The sequence below is a fragment of the Pipistrellus hanaki genome, assembly GCF_964339955.1.
Source record: "Pipistrellus hanaki genome assembly, chromosome: 18".
Lineage (NCBI taxonomy): Eukaryota > Metazoa > Chordata > Mammalia > Chiroptera > Vespertilionidae > Pipistrellus > Pipistrellus hanaki.
Window position 1 is genome coordinate 10850859 of NC_140520.1, and position 18963 is coordinate 10869821.

The following is an 18963-nucleotide window of genomic DNA, read 5'->3' on the forward strand; positions in this document are numbered from 1 at the left end:
CTGTAAGGGGAATCGTTGACATTATACGTTGACATTATATGTTATTAACAATAGGTCTTTTATATAAAAAATAGATTTTTAAAAAATCCTCCTCTGTCGCACACCCAGCCCACGCTGTGATCCAGCCAGAAGATCTTTAAGTTTGAGGCATCAGGTTAAAAAGAAATTGGACCCCGCTGTCATCATCTGAAGGCTGCAATGCAGTTTTCGGAGAGGTTCCTTTAAACAGGGATACCTGCATTCTGAATTGATTTAAGCACCTCTCTTCCCAGACGCTGCCACGCATGGGAGCGCTTGCGGAATTGAGTTCTTCACCTGAGTCAGTTCAGGCAAATTCCTGCTCACTGACCCTCGGAAGGCATTCCTTCTGCTGACCGAGCTTAAGCTCCTCGCGCGAGAACTACTTACAAAGATAAGAGGAAGAGCGCCGTGCCCTGCAGGTTCACCAGCACGGCCAGGCTCCGCCAGGAGCGGATGAGGTAGCCCAGCAGGGCACACTGGGCGATGCCGACTGCGAAGAAGAGGCCGCCGATGGACCCTGGTTCGGGAAGGGAGAGACCTGTGACTGGAGAGGCCCCGCCTGCAGACCATTCCCAACCCGAATCAGAGCCAGTCCCTTCCTCCTGAGATGTCAGCGGGAAAGGGAAACCCACACAAACATCGAGCCTCAGACAAACTGGAAGGGAGGCCAGCACCCGGGTGAAAAAGGGGGAAGGATGGATGAAAAATACACACCCCAAGCGGTCAAGACGGATTTGAAGGCTGTGCCTGTTGGACTGGCACGCACCTGACCCGTGGCCGAGGCTTGGAAACATTGTTTTCTAAGTGACCAGGAGGTGTTTAGGTCATGCAATACCGGGACTTCATTTCGTCACAGACGCTGCCCCTGGAATCCTTATCTAAAATCACAACCTACCTCTCAGTCCTCCCTCTTGCCCTCCCCAACTTAATTCATCACCATCAGATATGACACTTCATATTTATTTTCTTGTCTATCACTCCCAAGTAGAATATAAGCGCTATGAAGCCTGGATTATTGTCAGCACACTAATAGGGAAAAAACCAACCACAGTATTGTTAAGGAACCCGTATTTTTTAAAATAAATGCTGAGGTGGGTATTAAACCCACCGGCTTGTACAATATACTTGCAAAGTCTATTCCTCTGTCATACTTTCCATACCTGTTATCGCTAACATACCAGAAGTAGCTACTGTTTATATAACAGCTAGGGTTTAATGAGCAGTAAGCCTTTTGCATATGTTGTCCTAGACCGCAGGGACCATAATTAGCCATCTATGGAGTGAGGACAGAGCTGGACGGTTGGGTGCTGCAGGTGGCAGGCCCGGGTGGCAGGGCCGGGACCTGAACCCGGTCAGTCTGACTGGGGAGATTGCATTGCCTACGTTCCTCTCTCCTATCACCCTCCTAAGGAAAGGTGGGCTTCTGTGGGCATCCCAAAGCAATGGGCTTTGTTGAGCCTGTTACAAAAATTCTCTACAAAAATCCTGTAACACAAACGCCTTATTCTGTTCGTAGATTATCAAGCTGTAACTGAAAATAACGACAAGTATACGGGGGCCTGGTAAGGCAAAGGGAGAGCCGAGGCTCAGTGTTTGGAACATGTGGCCTGATAGGCAGGGGCATGGGCAAGTGTGATTTCCCTGGAAACCAAGATAATCAATAGCTATTACAGGCTCATTACGCCGCATCTGAGAGCACCTGGTTCCCACAAATGAGGCCTCTGCCACTCGGATCGGTTCCGAGGGCCAGCATCCACAGACGACGGTATGGGCAGGAAGAGGAGGCCACGGGATGAGACCCTTTCCTCACTGGACTTACGATTTTCTGAAATGACCTCCAATCTATTCTGCCCCTCCTGATAAAAACATAAGCTCCAGCCCTGGCTGGTTGGTTCAGTGGATAGAGCATCAGCCTGGGGACTGAAGAGTCCCAGTTTCAATTCCAGTCAAGAGCACGAACTCAGTTGCAGACTCAAGCCCTGGCCCTGGTCGAGGCCATGCGGGAGGCAAATAATCAATGTATCTCTCTCACAACAATGTTTCTCTCTGTCTCTCCCCTTCCTTCCACTCTCTCTCTAAAAATCAATGGAAAAACATCTCAGAGGCAAAAAGGGTGTTTTAGGTTTATTCTTAAACTTCCTTGTAAATACTTTACTTCTCATTTTAGACATACTGCAAACATTATTTTATAATCAAGCATAATTTTTCAAATTATATTTTTACTGTGAACCATTAGGTCACCTCCAATCACTCCCCTATTGCTGAGCATTCAGGTTTTCCCCACCCTCTGGCCGGTCAGTAGCCTATCTGCAGCCCCAGTGGCGTGCCCGGCTGCTGGAGAGAAACCAGCTGGGACCTGAGGACCAAGGACAGACCCTGGGGACGGCCCGGATCTCAAGAGCTCCCGGTGCCGCCAGAGTCCTGCGGTCCTGGGTGCGGGTCAGCGGACGGGCTTTCCAGGAGCTCTCTCACACTCGCTCTAATTCTACCGTGAAACAGGAAAGGAAGAATCCGAATGATCTGGCAGCGTGAGGGCAGTGAATGCCCTTCAGGGACATCCCTCTCTCCCACTCATCTGGAGGCACTCTGTGAGGGCGGGGGCAAGCTCGCCGCCCACGGTCTGAGAGGCAGACTTTCTACAGTGGAATTCAAGTGACTCATTCACGGCCAGACAGCACAAACTCAGGAATGCAAATCTAACGGTTGTACAGAGCATTTCAAGTCCAAGTGCATCCTTAGACTCTAGGGTTAAACTGGTTTCCTGCAGAGTTTTCAGAAGCCGCTCACCACCTCCCCATCCCCTGTGGGCCCCAGCAGTACCTGCGAGTGCCCAGTAGGCGGCGCCCACACATTCGTTCAGCAGGACAAAGGCCACCAGTGACATCCCGCCATTCATCACGCCCACCAGGAAGCGGGTGATCACGAAGAACGTGTAGGAGGGCGAAAACCCATTGGCGATAGCAAACAAGATGTCCAGCGCAAGACCTAGAAAGAGAGGAACAGCATTCAGTGACCCTCAGGGAACGGCACCTGGTGGAAGTAAACCATTCCATTCATTAGTTTGCAAACATAAGTAAACCGATGCTTTTCTGACGGTTTGTTTTAAAAAAGGTTTCTCTAACAAACCATAAACAAAAACTGAGGTTTTCTTTCTTTGTCACAGGTTGATTTCTGTCTATCAAAAATGCTAGTAATTTTTTAAAAATTCTATTTCAGCCCTAGTCGGTTTGGCTCAGTGGATAGAGCGCTGGCCTGTGGACTGAAGGGTCCCAGGTTTGATTCCATTCAAGGGCATATGCCCAGGTTGCAGGCTCAATCCCCAGTGTGGGGCATGCAGAAGGTAGCTAATCAATGATTCTCTCTCATATTTGATGTTTCTATCTCTCTTCCCTCTTCCTTCCTCTCTCAAATATAAAACCCTAGCTCAGTAGTTGGCAAACTGCGGCTCGCACAAACCACATGCGGCTCTTTGGCCCCTTGAGTGCGGCTCTTCCACAAAATACCACGTGTGGGTGCGCACATACAATGCAACTAAAACTTCGTGGCTCATGCGCAGAAGTCGGTTTTCGGCTCTCAAAAGGAATTTCAATCGTTGTACTGTTGCTATTTGGTTCTGTTGACTAATGAGTTTGCCGACCACTGCCCTAGCTCATACTCAGCTTGTCAAAAGAGCTACGCTGAGTTCTGTGGAGCCCATTCAAAATGAATCAACAACACAAGATAGAAGGAAATGAACCTAGGAGACTGCCTCAATCTTTGCTCTCTTTAGGAACACGGCATAAATTAGAATTTGGGGGTGACGGCACCATCATCTCTGAAAAGCTTTCAGTGCCAATACCTGGCCTTTGCCACCTAAGCTGGCCACCTGAAAACCTTGGCCGGAATCCACACTGGCTGCTGTTCAGCCTCTTGCCAGTGCAATAAAAAGGCAGTTCCGCGTCCACACGGAATTCCCCGGAACCTCCGGGAAATGTGTCCTCATTTGGTTCGGGAACACTCCGGTGGCTTACCTGTGAGGTAGACCTTTTTCCTCCCGAAGCGATCGGAGAGCTGCCCGAAGGAGATCACGCCCACAAACACGCCGCTGAAGAAGAAGGAGCTGGCCGCGCTGACTTTGTACGATCTGTCGGCGATCAGAAACCACTGGAGGAAGGAAGAACACAGAGACATGTAGGTCGCCGAAAAGATGGGTGGACTCAGTTAGCCAGTAAAAAAACAAACGGACAACAAAACTTGTACACCCGAACCTAGCCACGGTGAGCCAGAACTCAGGGGAGCATCCATCTTGGCCGACATGCAAGGAGATCTTGTCTGGAGAAATGCTGGAAGCCATTACTATTCCGATGTGCTCCCACAGGGCTCATCCACACCCACCACATGGTGTGGGGGAGCTAGTGCTGACTATGTACTTCATGCTAAGCCCTGGGTTTCCATTTCTCTGAAAATTAACAAACTCCATGACATGTAAGAGACAACAGCTAAACATCCCTTTCCTCTAACGGATTCATGGATTTAAAATCCCTTGAATTCTTTTCTCAAACAGTTAAACACAGAATTGCCGTATGATCCACTAATTCCATTTCTCCAGTATATACGCTAAAGGGATCCACACAGACATTTGTACGCTAATGTCTGTAGCAGCACTATTCACAGTGGGCGAAAGTGGAACGGACCTAAAGGGCTCTGGACAGATAAACAGAATGTGGTGAGTTCACACGGTAGAGTATGATACAGCCTTAAAAAGGAATAAAATTCTGGCAAGCTACCACATGCATGACCCTGGAGGACATCATGCTAAGTAAAATAAGAAGACTGGAGAACACACTCAGAAAGAGTCTGGCGGCTTTTCTAGAAATAAGTGGTAAAAAGGTATTCACACGGCAAGGCCAAAGTCCAGAAGTGGCCTAAAGAAGAAAGAAAAGTTAAAAGTTCTTATAGTTAAAAGGCATTCTAGAGAATTATGAGTCTTAGCCCCGGAACTGGTCCAGGATGGTGAAGAGCCAGATGCCAGGTGGGCAAACAAGGCTATAAAGTGCTTAGAGATGAAGTGTCTTGTCACCTAAGGCCTCTTGGATGACAAGATGGGAGGCAGGTCATTTTATGAGTGCCACCGCACTCCCAGCTTGTCAGCATATTGGGCTGCGGGGCTGGAACACACGGCAGCTTCCCCACGCCGAGCTGCAGGACCCAGGCGCTCGGTACCGCTGGGGAGCTGGGGGCTGTTCTGGGAAATATTTGGAAGTATCCTGGTAACAATTCTAACTCCACTCCACTCCCCCACTGTCCTGTGTTAGTGCCCCAAATATTTCCAGTTTGGGGCAGGAAAAATCTCACTTCGGGAGAAAATCAGGGGCTCCGAGGTCTTCTGTGATTAAGAAGAACTGGGACAGAGTGTTTCAGGAACAATTTCATGGTGATTAATTAACTTGCTTCACGCAATACAGTTGTCACTCGGAATTACCACTTAATGGGTGAAGTGTGGAGTCTAGAACAGGCAGAAGCACAGGCAGTAAGAAAGCAAGACATTAAAAAAATTAGCCCCTAAAGCAATTATTGCAGTCCATTTTTCAATAGTTTTGCTATTCTGTCTTTTGACCCCAGGGTATGACTTGGGAAAATATATTAATCTCAAGATAATAATCAATCAATTTCAGTTGTTACATCTACAATGATATTGAAGATTCCAGCCTTACTCTTTTTGGTTGCAAACATTAATTAAGAATGATAATTGCATGTCTCCGTGATATTTGGTCCTTTCTCAATGAGTCAGAGCTCGGGGAATAATGTGAATATGGCAGACAGCAATTTGCTACATCAATTCACCCCCATGGCTATTAGCTCATTTTAAAATGAGAGGGTTTTTTTTTGTTTTGTTTTGTTTTTTGCATTAATACCAAGTTAATCATATCTACATAACCTTTCACCCTTCCCCAAACCCTCCACAAATAACTTCTGCAAGGCCTGACTTGAATGTAATAAGGGGCAGGTGAGAGTTTTCAATAAGTTGACAAATAAAACAGAACCAGAGGCAGGGACCCAGGGAACAGACTGACAGATGTCAGAGGGGAGGGGGGTGGGGGACTGGATGAAAGAGGGTGAAGAGAGCAGCCACAGAACATACATGCACAGCCCATGGCCACAGACGGCCGTGTGGTGAGGGCCAGGGGAGGGTGGAGGGTGGGGGCTGGGTGGACATGGGCAAAGCAGGGATGGGGAGGATGAAGAATATCCATAATAGTGTCAACAATAACAAATAAAATAAATAAATAATAAATAAATAAATATAAAATGAGTATTCTTAGCACCATCTCCAACTACAGAGTTCTGCAGGCTCCATCTGGATAATTATGTTTAAAAGTTTCTACAAGACTTTGTGCTTGCTTTTTTAACTCCAATTTTATGCCAAATTAAGTTCAGGAAGCAGCATATATTATCTGTGTACCACAGATTGTGCATTGTGGATATTTACCAACTTAATGACAAGTTGGGGTCCCGGCTTTAACATTGCCACCTTGGGGGTTTTGAGGAGCCACTGAAACACCAAAGAGGGCATCAGAACGGAATGAAGGCTAAGAGAGTGGGTGGAGGGAGGGCTGGGTGTGCGACTGCACAGCAGCGAAGGTGACCGGGGCTGCCAGCAGATCACCGTTCTCGTTACTCCTCCCTCTGCCGGGGTTTCTCCACCAGCTCGCATATTTGGGGGCGGCGGCAGGACACTAGAAAGCCACCCATCCCGCCTCTTGGAACCACGCCAGGACTTGCAATGCCACCCAATCAGGGCTCCGGCGTGCAAGGCAGAGGGTGAGGATGGCGCACGGAGGGCGGGCACCTCACCTGGACGTTGGAATAAAGTAAAATGACTGGGGGGTGGGATTCTGCACTGACACGTAAGGCAGACGCGCCTCTCCTGGGGTCTGTGGGGACCGGGCAGTGCTGTTAGCACGTGGGCAGCAGCTGCTGGGAGCTGAACACCCAGCGGCCCCTGAGCAGCACAGAGTCAGCGTTGATTTTATTCTCTTCTCCTTGGCTATTCTTTTGCTATTTCAGGAAACCTGTACATTTATTTGGGCTTGACAAGATTTTTTCTAAGTTGTACTTTTACTATTTTTTTTTCTTTTATTACAGTAGAGTTGGCACAAAATATTACAATATGTTAGTCCAGGTGGACAGTACAGTGATTCGACATCTCAATGCCTTATGATGTGATCATCACCGTAAGTCTCGTGAGCGCCTCTCTCCACAGTTACTGCGGAATGACTGACTGTATTCCCCAGGCCGCTCATGGCCTCCCCGTGACTTATTTACTTCATAACTGGAAGCTGGTCCCTCTGTGTCCCTTCCCCTTTTGACCCATCCTCCCAGCTCCCTCCTCTCTGATAACCACCAGTCTGTTCTCTGTACCTAGGAGTCTGTTTCTGTTTTGTTTGTTCATTTTTTTTTGTGCTTTACATTGCAAATATAAGTGAAATCATACGGTCTCTGTCTTTGCCTGACTTATTTCACTTAGCACAATACTCTTTAGGTCCATCTATGTTGCCACAAATGGCAAGATTTCATTATTTTTATGGCTAAGCAATGCTCCTTTGTGTGCATGTGTGTGTGTGTGTGTGTGAACAACTCTACACATAGAAACTTGACAATTTAGATGACATGGACCAATTCCTTGACAAGCCCAACTGCCACAACTCACAATACAAAACAGAGTGTTGAAATACGTAGCCCTCTGATTATTAAAAAAATAGAATTCGTAATTTTAAAACTCCACAAGAAGAAATCTACAGGTCAAAATGATCTCAATGGAGAGTTCTACCAACTGCTTAAAACACTGACACCAATTCTACACAGTCTCTTCCAGAAAATAGAAACGCTTCTTCATGCATTTTATGAAATTAGTATTACCCTGATACAAAAACCAGACAAAGGTAGTACAAGAAAAGAAAACTACAGTCCAATATCCATCAAGAATATAGAAGCCAAAATCCTTAGCAAAATAATAGCAAATAGAATTCAGCAATATATAAAAATATGTTACCCAGAGATTCAAGGCTGGTTCTATATTTGAAAATCAATTACTATAATCCACCATGTTAGAAGCTAAGGAAGAAAAATCACATGATCATCACATCACAAATCTAAATTGATGTATGGGACAAAATTCAATACACAATCATGATAAAAACTAAAAAAAATATATATGTATTTTTGGAATGGGAGGGGGAAGGGGAACTTCCATGGCGGTGAGCAAATGGAGAGCGGTGGGGAGCAGGCACAAGACACGGTATTTTAGCATTTTAACAACTAATATGGGTGCTTTCCAGTTGAGCAGAGCCCTGCCCTCTCATCCCAGGGTTTCTCTCCACCCAGCTGCCAGCTCAGCTTGTTTCCCTCCGCTGGCTCCGAAGAGCTGTCCTTGTAAGAACCTCCTTGGCCAGCAGAGCCCCACCTGAGCGTAAGGCTTCCTGCCCACCGAGGTGGCCAGTTTGTACTTGAGGCTGTACTGTCAAGGTGCCCTGCATGGCCTGCACATGGGACTGGACTTCAACATGAACCGCGGGCGTCGCCCGTGGGTCATTCCATTTCTCGCTACTTTGTTAATTTCTGTGTCATTAATAAAGGAACATGGGAGCCTTACTTCACAAAGGACACTATCATCAAAGTGCAGCTCTTCTGGAGTTTGTATCCTACTAAGCATCTCCCACTGGGAGAAGGAAGGAAAAAGAATATGCTTTCATAGAATAGCCTCCTTTAACTCTCAAACGTTCTAGCAAGTTATCTAAAGATGTGGCTGAAATTTAAACCAACCAGACAAAGAAGTGGTTCCGTTTGGGCTTGGTGATCACCACGGCCGGCGTCTGTGCCCCTGCGCCCGCTCCCGGGCTTACCTCGGAGGCGATGGAGGTGAAGCTGCCGCTGAAGTGCACGTGCTTGCGCAGCTCGCTGCTGTTGGCCCTCAGGAGCCAGTCCCCCAGCGCCCGGTCCTCCCCGGCCCGCTGGCCGCCGTGGCTCTGGTTGGGCAGGAGCTCGGCCAGGTCCCAGCGGTAGGAGGGCGTGGCCCCCACGAGCGCGATGAGGAGGGCCTCCGTGGCCACGTAGAGCTGGGGATCAAACACACAAGACCAGCTATGCGGGCAATGCGATCCATGAGCTCAGGGCCAGGACATCTGCTTCTCGCTTTTGTGTGTTCACGAGCCACAGAAGCCAGACATTGGAGGAACAAAGGAGGAAAGTGCTAAGAGGGAGCTTCGTGATGGACTACTGACGAAGCCATCAGCTGCCACGTGGCCAGGAGGGTCGTGGCCTTGAATTCACGATCTAAACATGAAGACTTTTTGTGGCACAGTTCCATGTCTCCAAAAACAGTGTACACACACACACACCACACACAAGCCAGAGTGCTTTGTTAAAGCAGGTAAGCAGAATATGTACCTGACCAGGTTGTATTTTAAAATATAATATAAAAACTAATAATACAATTTAAAGAAATTCAAAATTCCAGGGATAGATACCCCCTTATATAACCTTTGGTCTTAACCATTGCTTAACCTGCACACAGGTGTCTACCCTCCACCACCCTCCACAAGGATTCCGCTGCCCACTCTATGCACACGTGTGTGCACACACACCCCAACTGAGCACACAGGGCCATGGCTTCATGCCACCAGGAGGATGTGAGACCATATCACGTAGGCAAGATCACATGCCCCTTACCAGCACTAAGTGAGCATTCCATAAATATTTGGGGGGTGACTTACTAATAATACATAGTTTTTTTAATTTAAAAAAATTTAGCCCTGCCGAAACTGGTTTGGCTCAGTGGATAGAGCGTCGGCCTGCGGACTAAAGGGTCCCAGGTACGATTCTGGTCAAGGGCATGTACATTGGTTGCGGGGACATCCCTGGTGGGGGGGGGCAGGGATGTGCAGAAGGCAGCTGGTCGATGTTTCTCTCTCATTGATGTTTCTAGTTTTCTATCCCTCTTCCTTCCTCTCTGTAAAAAATCAATTATATATATATATATATATATATATATATATATATATATATATATATATATTTTTTTTTTTTTTTAATTACCCCTGGCCGGTGTGGCTCAGTTGGTGAAATGCCATTGATTCCCAGTCAGGGCATATCCCCGGGTTGCAGGTGCACATGGGAGGCAACTAACGGATGTTTCCCTCTCATGGCGATACTTCACTCTTCCTCTGACACTGTGATCAATGCCATGGGAGGGACCCGGGGGGAATAGGTGATGCATGAACTGCAAAAAGAGCACCTACACGGGTCCTGCGGTCATCTGAAGTCAAACGGGCAGCACTCATCTAGTCACAGGGATGTTCCACCCACACACGGAATGCAGGTGGCTTTCCCCTCCCTCCACTGTGACAGTGTCACAGAGTTCACCCCCCCCCATCACCACCACCCCAGTATAACTCTGTGACTACCAGGCACACGCATGCCCACGTGTTCCTGTCTAATGAGTCGCACCCATCAGCAGATGGGCCTTAGGCACAAGGAGAAACCGCCATCCATTCTCCTTCGGAGTGGGACTAACAACACCTCAAATAAATCATTATCTTCTCAAGTGCTACCTCCGGGGAAGGCGGGCAGGAGCCACAGATGGCTGGGCTTCTTCCCTCTCCGTGTAATTATTCCGGGAAGAGTGACTAAAACGCACTAGGGGGCTGAAGTTTTAAAAGTTTCAAAAAGTGAAGGTTTTCAAAGTAATTTTATACTTAATGGCATTCCAAGCTTTCCCAACACTCAGGAAACCAAAAATGTCTCCCATGATGATCTCATTACAATATCTCGTCAATGAAGTCATGGAAGGTAGGATGTTTATGTTGTGGAACAACGAGCTGCACAGCAATTAGTGAATCGTTCAAGGTCATTGACAACACTAACAGCAAAGCCAGGATGGGCCTGGGAGCCGCCTAACTTTGGGGCCAGAGCTTTTTTCAGAGAATAAAAGAAACAGAAAAAAAATCAAAGGTGATTTTATTCTTGTCATTATTGTTAGTCTTCCGGGCACTTGATCCTCAGTTATCTAAGTGACTCAACCAAAAGCGTTATATGAGCAGAACTTATCACTAGGGCAAAACCACATGCCCCTTACCCAGCACAAAGTGAGTATGCCATAAATATTTTTAGGGTGAGTTACTAATACTACGTAGTTTTTGAATTTAAAAAAATTTAGCTCTGGCTGTACCTCCATCCACCCCCCTCCCATGGAAATCCGTGTCTCAGAGATTTGCAGCTTCACCCGCTTTACGCCAGGGGGCAGTGTCTGTCTACAGACAACAATAGCTTCCTGAGGACATCCTAAGAGCAATGGCAGGGAGGTGTCTTTGACCTATGGTGCCCCGCTCACCTAAACTAGCGGAAGGCACGCCCAGCAAACATCCCCAGATTATAGTCCAAGCTCCGAGCCACTGCCTCAGCGCAGACGGAACTAAAGCAGAGTGTAGCAGCCGCATAAAACTTGCTCAGACTAGCAGAGAGCCCTGGTAGACGGTCACACGTTTGCAGTCACTGGAGCGAAACTTACTGAAGCTTCTCCTCATGGCTGAGCCCCCGGTGGTGGTGAGGACCCCCTGGGGCATGAGAGCTGGTGTCCATGACTGCAATACACAAAGGCCTTCGCTTATGTGTACGGCACGGACTTCATCACCTGCTCACGGTGGCCAGGTTAGAACCATCAGCTACCCACCTCCGTGCCGCCTCGGCAAAAGGCAGCCTGCCTGTGAACGTCTGGGGAGAGTGGGACATGGCGGCCCATGCAAGCAGGTGGGCGACGTCAGTCTGGCAGCATTCTCTACGAAGTTTAATAAGCGCCCGAGCGGAACTCACTGTGCCTCATCCTCCCGAGTGTGAAAGGACCACCATTCGCTGCCGTCACTGGCTACAGGGACATCAATGAAAGAGGGACCTTCTCATGCAGGGGTCCTCAAACTTTTTAAAGTGGGGGCCAGATCACGGTCCCTCAGAGAGCTGGAGGGCCGGACTATATGAACTACTAATTCCTACTGTAACACCTCGGCTGCGCTCACTGCCCAAAACACCTGGCGGGCCGGATCAGACTGCTCTGCGGGCCGCATGTGGCCCGCGGGCCGCAGTTTGAAGACCCCTGCAGGGAGCGGCAGCATCCTCTCCTAGGGATGCAGGCCTTCGCTTTACCATCTGTTCATTTTTTAAAAAGTAACACAAATGCAAAAATGAAATTACGAATCATGAAACCAGCGCCACCATTAACATGGTATCACACTTGCTTCGGGTTTTTAAAACATAATATTACGGATAAAGAGGAAATCTCCTTGCACGGCTTCCCTCTCCTCCTCTCCTAACCCGAACCCGAACCCGAACCCTAACCCTCTCCTCCTTCCCAAGAGGCAGCCAGTCTCATGAACTGGGCGTGGCTCCTTCTTGCGGGCATATTTCCATGTTGCTCATGCACATTCACTCACCAAATACAGTATTGTTCCACATGTTTTTAACATCTATGAGTATGTGTCACCTTTATATATTTTGCTGTGGGTTTTGTTTGTTTTTTTTCCATTTAACTTTATGGTTTAGAGACCCATCCATGTAGCTTTATATACAGATCCGGTTCATTCATTTTCATTGTTAGGTTCTAACAAATTTATACCACACTTTAACTATCCAGATCCTTTTTGAGATCCATTCGGGGGGCCTCTATCTTTTATTACTACAAACCGAGCTACAGTCAACATCATCCACCTGTGTCCTTATGCACACGTTCCAGAGACGGTACAGGGCGTGTACCTACGAGTCCCGAGCTGGGTTTTGATTTTATTAGACGGGACCAACTCGTTCTCTAAATGGCAGTAGTTTCTACTGCTCGTTTGCATCACACTTGTACCGTGAGCCGATTTAATGTTTGCTAATCTAATAAGTGTGAAATGGTATTTCATAGTCATTTTAACATGCCTGCCCCATAGGACCACTGAAGGTAAAATACACATCTTTACGTGACTGTTACAGTTTTATCTTCTGCAAAATGCCTGTTCCGTCCTTCCACTTTCTAAAACGCCATGAGAAGGTACTTCCGGCGTGGAGGGTGTGGATGCGCTGCGAGTGGGGGGTGATTCACGGCTGACATGAGAATAATGCATTCGGGAACACGAGTACCGGGCCTCGAGCTGAGGTTCGCATCACAATTGTGCCGGTGAGACGAATGCTTGTTACAGGTTACATGTTCCCGATGGTTAGGGGATGTTTTAAATCCTGTGCAAATTATACTACAACCTACGATTCCTGATCATGAGGGAAAGGGCGCTGGAGTCTCTGGCTTAAAACAAAGAAATAGCGTCCCTTTCACTGCCGTCTAAAGAGATCAGAAAACAAAGATCTCTGCTCCAGCCTTCTCCCTCCAGACAGCCTGGCAAACACACACACACACACAGTGATGATGACATCAACTCTGAATCACCATCAAAAACAGAACAGTAATAAACAGGATTATTCACATTTAAATGCCACAAATAACCCCAGGGAGGGCATGTATTGATATATTTGGGGGGTAAGAATTTTCCTAACTGTAAAAACGGTAAACCCTACTGCTTGTTCTTTAGACAAATGAACCAAAACATTTTGGTGCATGGGGTGGAATTTACTCACCCATTGAGCCACACCCTCACCCGTCATGCCTGGGCTGTGGGCTCGATACCCAGTAGGGGTGTGCAGGAGGCAGCCAATTGATGTTTCTCTCTCACATCGATGCTTCTCTCTCTAAAAAAAATTTTTTTAAGACTTTAAAAAACATACCACTATCACAGGGCATTTGCATCTCATCACAGGCAAGGGAAATCTATAAAATCTCTATATATTCTTCATGTGTCTGGAAGTCCACCACTGTGAAGACGCCACAGCCCATGCTTGCAGGAGTGTGCGGGACAGTCTCCTAGCAGAGAAAGGTAACTGAGCACTGAGCTCACTGCTTGAGGAGCCATATGACATATCAGTAACCCAAGAAGACAGTTCACCTAAAGGCCTTTAGAGCTGGCTTCATAATGTGGTTCTGTCCTCTCATTTGAACTTGCATGTGTCTGAGGTAAAGGGAGTTCAAACCATTTAGGAAGGAAGGCAGAACACACCACAGGATCTGTGCGGTCTCTGTCCCCGGTTTTGTGTTTCTCAGCTGTGGCTGGTCGTCACCAAATCTCAGGTGCAGAGCTCCCTCCCTCTGCCTTGGCCCATCCACCATGTGCAAGGCTCCTGGGCAGCCCCTCCCCCACCCCCTCTCCCACCCCGCAATACTGATAGCAGTTGCCCGGTACCTTCCTTGGGCAACGGTAGACAAGTGCTTTGGTTGGAAAGCAGACATCAACCTCCTCCTTTGTAAACGGAAAAGGGCTCCTGACTTTTCCCTCTGTTGGAGGAAGCAACCCCCTCCGAATGATGGTGGCGTCGTGCTACCACTGTGTGTGGCACCCCCAGCACGGGCCCTCCGCAGCCCAACCCTCTCCAACAACAGACATGACAGAGGTCTTCGCGGTCCTCCACACCCACATCCGGGAACCCTTGGGGCGGTTGGGTCCTCGCACACGTGTGACAGCTGTGAAGAAGGAGTTCCCTTTTGCCTGCACGGGGGCCTCTCCTCTGTTGACACTGGCCCAGCGACAGGCACCTCCCCAGCCCACGCCTACAAAATAAACACTCGGTCACTTCATTCCCAACACCCAAGGCCTAGTTCCTCTATGGCAAATACTGACCACATGGCAGGCCTAGAGACCAATGAACAGTCATGGTCATGTGCTTAGAGGTCTTTGGTACCAACCGAGTCAACCATAAAGAAAAGTGAGGGTAACTTAACGGGTCCTGAACCCCGAGCAGTGGCCTTTTTAGTGCCACGCTCCACACAACACAGACTGATTCCAGGGTGCCGGGTACCTGGCTCGGCAGGTGAGAAGCTAACGGCACCGAAGGTGGGGTGCAGGGATGGGGAAGCGGGGAGCCAGGATTTCTCAGCGAGGGATCATGTTCCTGGGATTCTTGGTTAGAACAGGAAAACATTTTCCTCAAGGGGAAAGTATTACAAATGAAATCAGGCATCCTGGTGACTATTCTGTTCTCTCTGTTTTAGACACACTTTTGTCAATTCGGCACAAATACGTTTTCCTCGGAGGAAAAGTTCACGTAAAGCTAAAACAAACGTAACAAAACACTGCGTATTTATCAACTGAGAACTGGCTTGGCTAGAGAAAGCACTGACGTCAACTACCAGTCCATGTGGACAGTCCTCCCAGCTGGCGATGAAATCAACTGAACCTTCAAACATCTGAATGGAAAACAGAATCGATAAGTCCACCCTCACCTCTCCCCACCCCCTCTTCCGACTGAGCAGTTGCCTTATGCAAGGTTTAAGCAACCAATGAACTGTACTTCCCTCAGAATCTCTAGCATTACATATTAACTGTAATTATTTACCTGTCTGCCTGCCTCACCCCACCCCACTAGAATACAAGCTTCATAGGCCAGGGGCTTTGATTTGTCCACCATTGTAGCCCCTGCCAAGCACACAGTGGGCACACAGATACCGTATTTTCCGGCGTATAAGATGACCCCCTAATTTTTACAGTTAAAACATAGGTTTAGGCCTATATTCGCTGTATAAGACTACCCCCCACTTCCGAGGCAACACCAGTTCTTTTTTAAATTAAATTTTTAATGAATGACCCCCGATTTTCGGTTGACTTTTTTTCGTTTCAAAAGTTGTCTTATACGCCGGAAAATACGGTAGGTGTTGAATGAAGGAGTAAGTAAAATGGTTGAGTCGTAGTAAATACTAATAAAAGGAGTTGTGAATAAAATGTCTTTAAGAATATTGGAAGAGGTAATGGATGTCAAACGGACCCTTTAAGCAGGCAACGCCGTAACTCTTGCCGGCAAAAGTGAACTTCAGTGACCTTGAGTGTGGGGAAGCCAGGCCTTGAGGTTGGGGTGTGCGACTGTTCTCTGGGAATTCTGTACAGTGAAGAAGTGGTCCCATTTTATAATCACACACGGAGATGACACTATACGACTGATTCAGTCTCAACCAGCACTGGCCTCGGGTAGAATGACCCAGAAGAACTTAAGGAAAATAAACCTATATGCATTGACAACCTCGGGAACAGGAAGCCACTCGAATCCAGTTCGAGGCAGCAGGCAGACGCCCAGAGCAGGAGGAGGACCTGCCCCGTCCGGGTGGGTGGCCAGGGCAGGGCGCTCGGCTGTCTCCACTCCAAGGTGACAGTCCACAGGTTAGAGCAACAATTCGCTTTCGCCTTCACAGTGGGTCACAGACAACAACAGCATTTTCATCCCTAGTAACAGGCTGGTCTGCTGTAGTAGCCCCACCCCTACCTCCCAACTCCCCCCTCCATCCCCACCCCCACCCCCGATCGCCACACACACACACACACACACACACACACACACACACACACACAGTCTCTTGAGGTGAGGGCTGGATGGGCCTGGGGCAGTCAGGCCGGCGGCAACCTTGGCCAGCTGGGGGACCCAGGGCCAGGGCGGGATGACGCCTGGGGAGGGGGGTCTGCAGAGCCTCTGAGTCGGGCCGGCGTTGGGGGGGTGCCCCGGAGGCGGAGGCGGAGGCGGGGGACAGGGGCACTCACCTGCAGCAGCACGGCCAGCAGGAAGCACAAGTACATCTGGTAGATGCCCATCTCCCCCACCACCTGGAAGGCCTCCTCCACCTCCATGGCGGCCCGAGCCCTCGTCCCTGGCACCGCACCGGTGGCACCGGCTGGGGCTCGCGGCGCCGCCGGGGAGCGCGGGGCGGGGGAGCGGGGCGGGCGGCGGAGAGCAGTACCGGTCCCCGCGGCGCTTCCTGTTACGGAGTGTGTGTGTCTGAGACAGAAACTGCAACCACTGGTGCCGCCTGCCGCGGGGAGGAAGAGGAAGTGGCTCCCCGAGCGGCATCCTTTCTGATGGAGAAACCGGGGACCGCAGCCTGGGCTCCCCCAGGCCCCCCACACCCGCACACACACCGGCTTAGGGGCGCGGAGGGGGCAGAAAGGCTGGGCGACCCGGTGGCGGCTCAGCGTCATTCGGCCTTTTGTACAAAGCGGTTTAATGTGAGAAGGGGGAGGGGGCGTTCTAGCTCCTTTGCTGTGTTTCTCAGTTGTTTTTGTTTTTTTTAATGTATGAAGATAAGACCATTTTTTAAAGAAGAGTTTTGTGTTTTTATTTAATATATTTTATTGATTTTACACAGAGAGGAATTGAGAGAGAGAGTGAGTTAGAAACGTCGATGAGAGAGAAACATCGACCAGCTGCCTCTTGCACACACACACACACACACACACACTGGGGATGTGCCCGCAACCAAGGTACATGCCCTTGACCGGAATCGAACCAGGGACCCTTGAGTCCGCAGGCTGACGCTCTATCCACTGAGCCAAACTGGTTTCGACTGTTTCTCAGTTTTGTCATGTAGTCCTTTCATTGTCTTTAGTTTTTTTGTGTGTGGTTTTGTTTTGTTTTTTCCTTTTAGAGAGAAGAAGGGAGCAGGAGAGAAAGAGGAACATTGATCAGTTGCCTCCCACACTAGCCCTGACAACGGATCAAACCCACAACCTAGGTATGTGCCCTGACCTGGAACTGAACCTGAAGTCATGGTGTACCAAGATGACACTCCAACCACGGAGCCACCCAGCCAGAGCATCACTCCTACATTTTTAACATCCACATAACTATGCACTGTTACACAATGTTTACAGTAATTTCACATATCCTCTTTTCACACTCATAAGAGCTTACACAAGACCCCAGGAGTGCTTTATCTGATAAAACTCAGGGGACATGAAAATGCTGTATTCTGGAAAACTTTGATAGGTGGCTCAAGAAGTGATGTTGTAGTGTGAAAACACTGACGGAAGCGACTTGTGTGAAGTGTTTTAATATAAAACGTCTGTTGTTAAGAAAAATTATCAGGCACTTGGAAGAGGCCTGTATGTCCTTCAATGCAGTAGGGGATTTCCCTGTGCTTGGCTTTGCTCTTTACTGTGAGTTAGAGTCCAGGCACTGTGCAGTTGTGTGTGAATTTGTAGATTTTTGTTTGGTAGAGATATAAATGATTATGCTCAATAGAAAAGACCATCGATTATTTCATCACCCTATAAAACATTAACTTGTTTTGTATCTGACCTAGCAATCTTATTTTAACATTCTGGGTTTTTGGTTGTTTTTTTTTGTTTGTTTTCCCTTGAAATAACCAGTTCCTCAAATGCTCTTAGAATCATCAGCTTTATGATCCTACTAATTCTTTCATTAATTAAAATAAAAATAAACGTGGGTTCATTCTATATTGGTAAGAGTCACATTTTTAACTTTGGAAACTTTCTCTTTGACATCGTGATGTGTAGGAGTGGGAAAAATTATAAATAAATATATGATCTACAGATAAATTAATAAAGTATTAAGTACAAATTGGATTATTTCATCTTACTCCTTGGAAGTGTGTATATTTTAAGTGGGCCCGAGTAGAAAGGAGGTGGTTGTTGGGAGAACAGAAAGTACAGCCCGGAGCGCGTCAGGATGAGGTCTGATAGTTGCTTGAGGCTAGGTATGCGTTGCTAAGGAGTTTGAACTGTTTCCTACAGGTGACATGCCATAAGCGGGAGGAGTGTGATTTTTAAAGATGATTTGACCACAGTGGGAAATACGGACAGCATCAGTTATAACTGAATGTTGTAATGGCCCAGGCAGGCCTCAGACCCAGTGAGGGCGTGAGGGCTTAAACCAGAACAGTGATACCAGGGATGGAGAAATAAAAGTCAAATTTAAGGTAAAAATTGATAGTGACTGCACTTTGCAGAGGCAAAAGAGTAATGCAGAATGACTCCTAGGTTTCTGGCTTCAATGCCTGGGAAAATGGAAGTACTGATAGGGAACACAGAAAGTGGAATACGTTGGAGGTGA

General features: G+C 48.0%; 1 protein-coding gene across 2 annotated transcripts in view; it reads right to left on the reverse strand.

Moving 5' to 3' along the window:
- The window catches only part of SLC22A15 (solute carrier family 22 member 15), a gene marked incomplete at its 5' end in the record, with an annotated part of 31974 nt that extends 14879 nt beyond the window's left edge, over nt 1–17095 (reverse strand). Inside the window, 5 exons of one of the 2 annotated variants that reach the window (XM_084866398.1) lie at nt 409–538; nt 2842–3006; nt 4032–4164; nt 8904–9116; nt 16656–17095. In XM_084866398.1, coding sequence (XP_084722524.1) covers nt 409–538; nt 2842–3006; nt 4032–4164; nt 8904–9116; nt 16656–16962 — 948 coding nt within the window. The remainder of the gene's footprint in view (nt 1–408; nt 539–2841; nt 3007–4031; nt 4165–8903; nt 9117–16655) is intronic. The other variant, XM_084866399.1, reaches the window with a different exon arrangement.
- Nucleotides 17096–18963: the final 1868 nt, after the last annotated feature.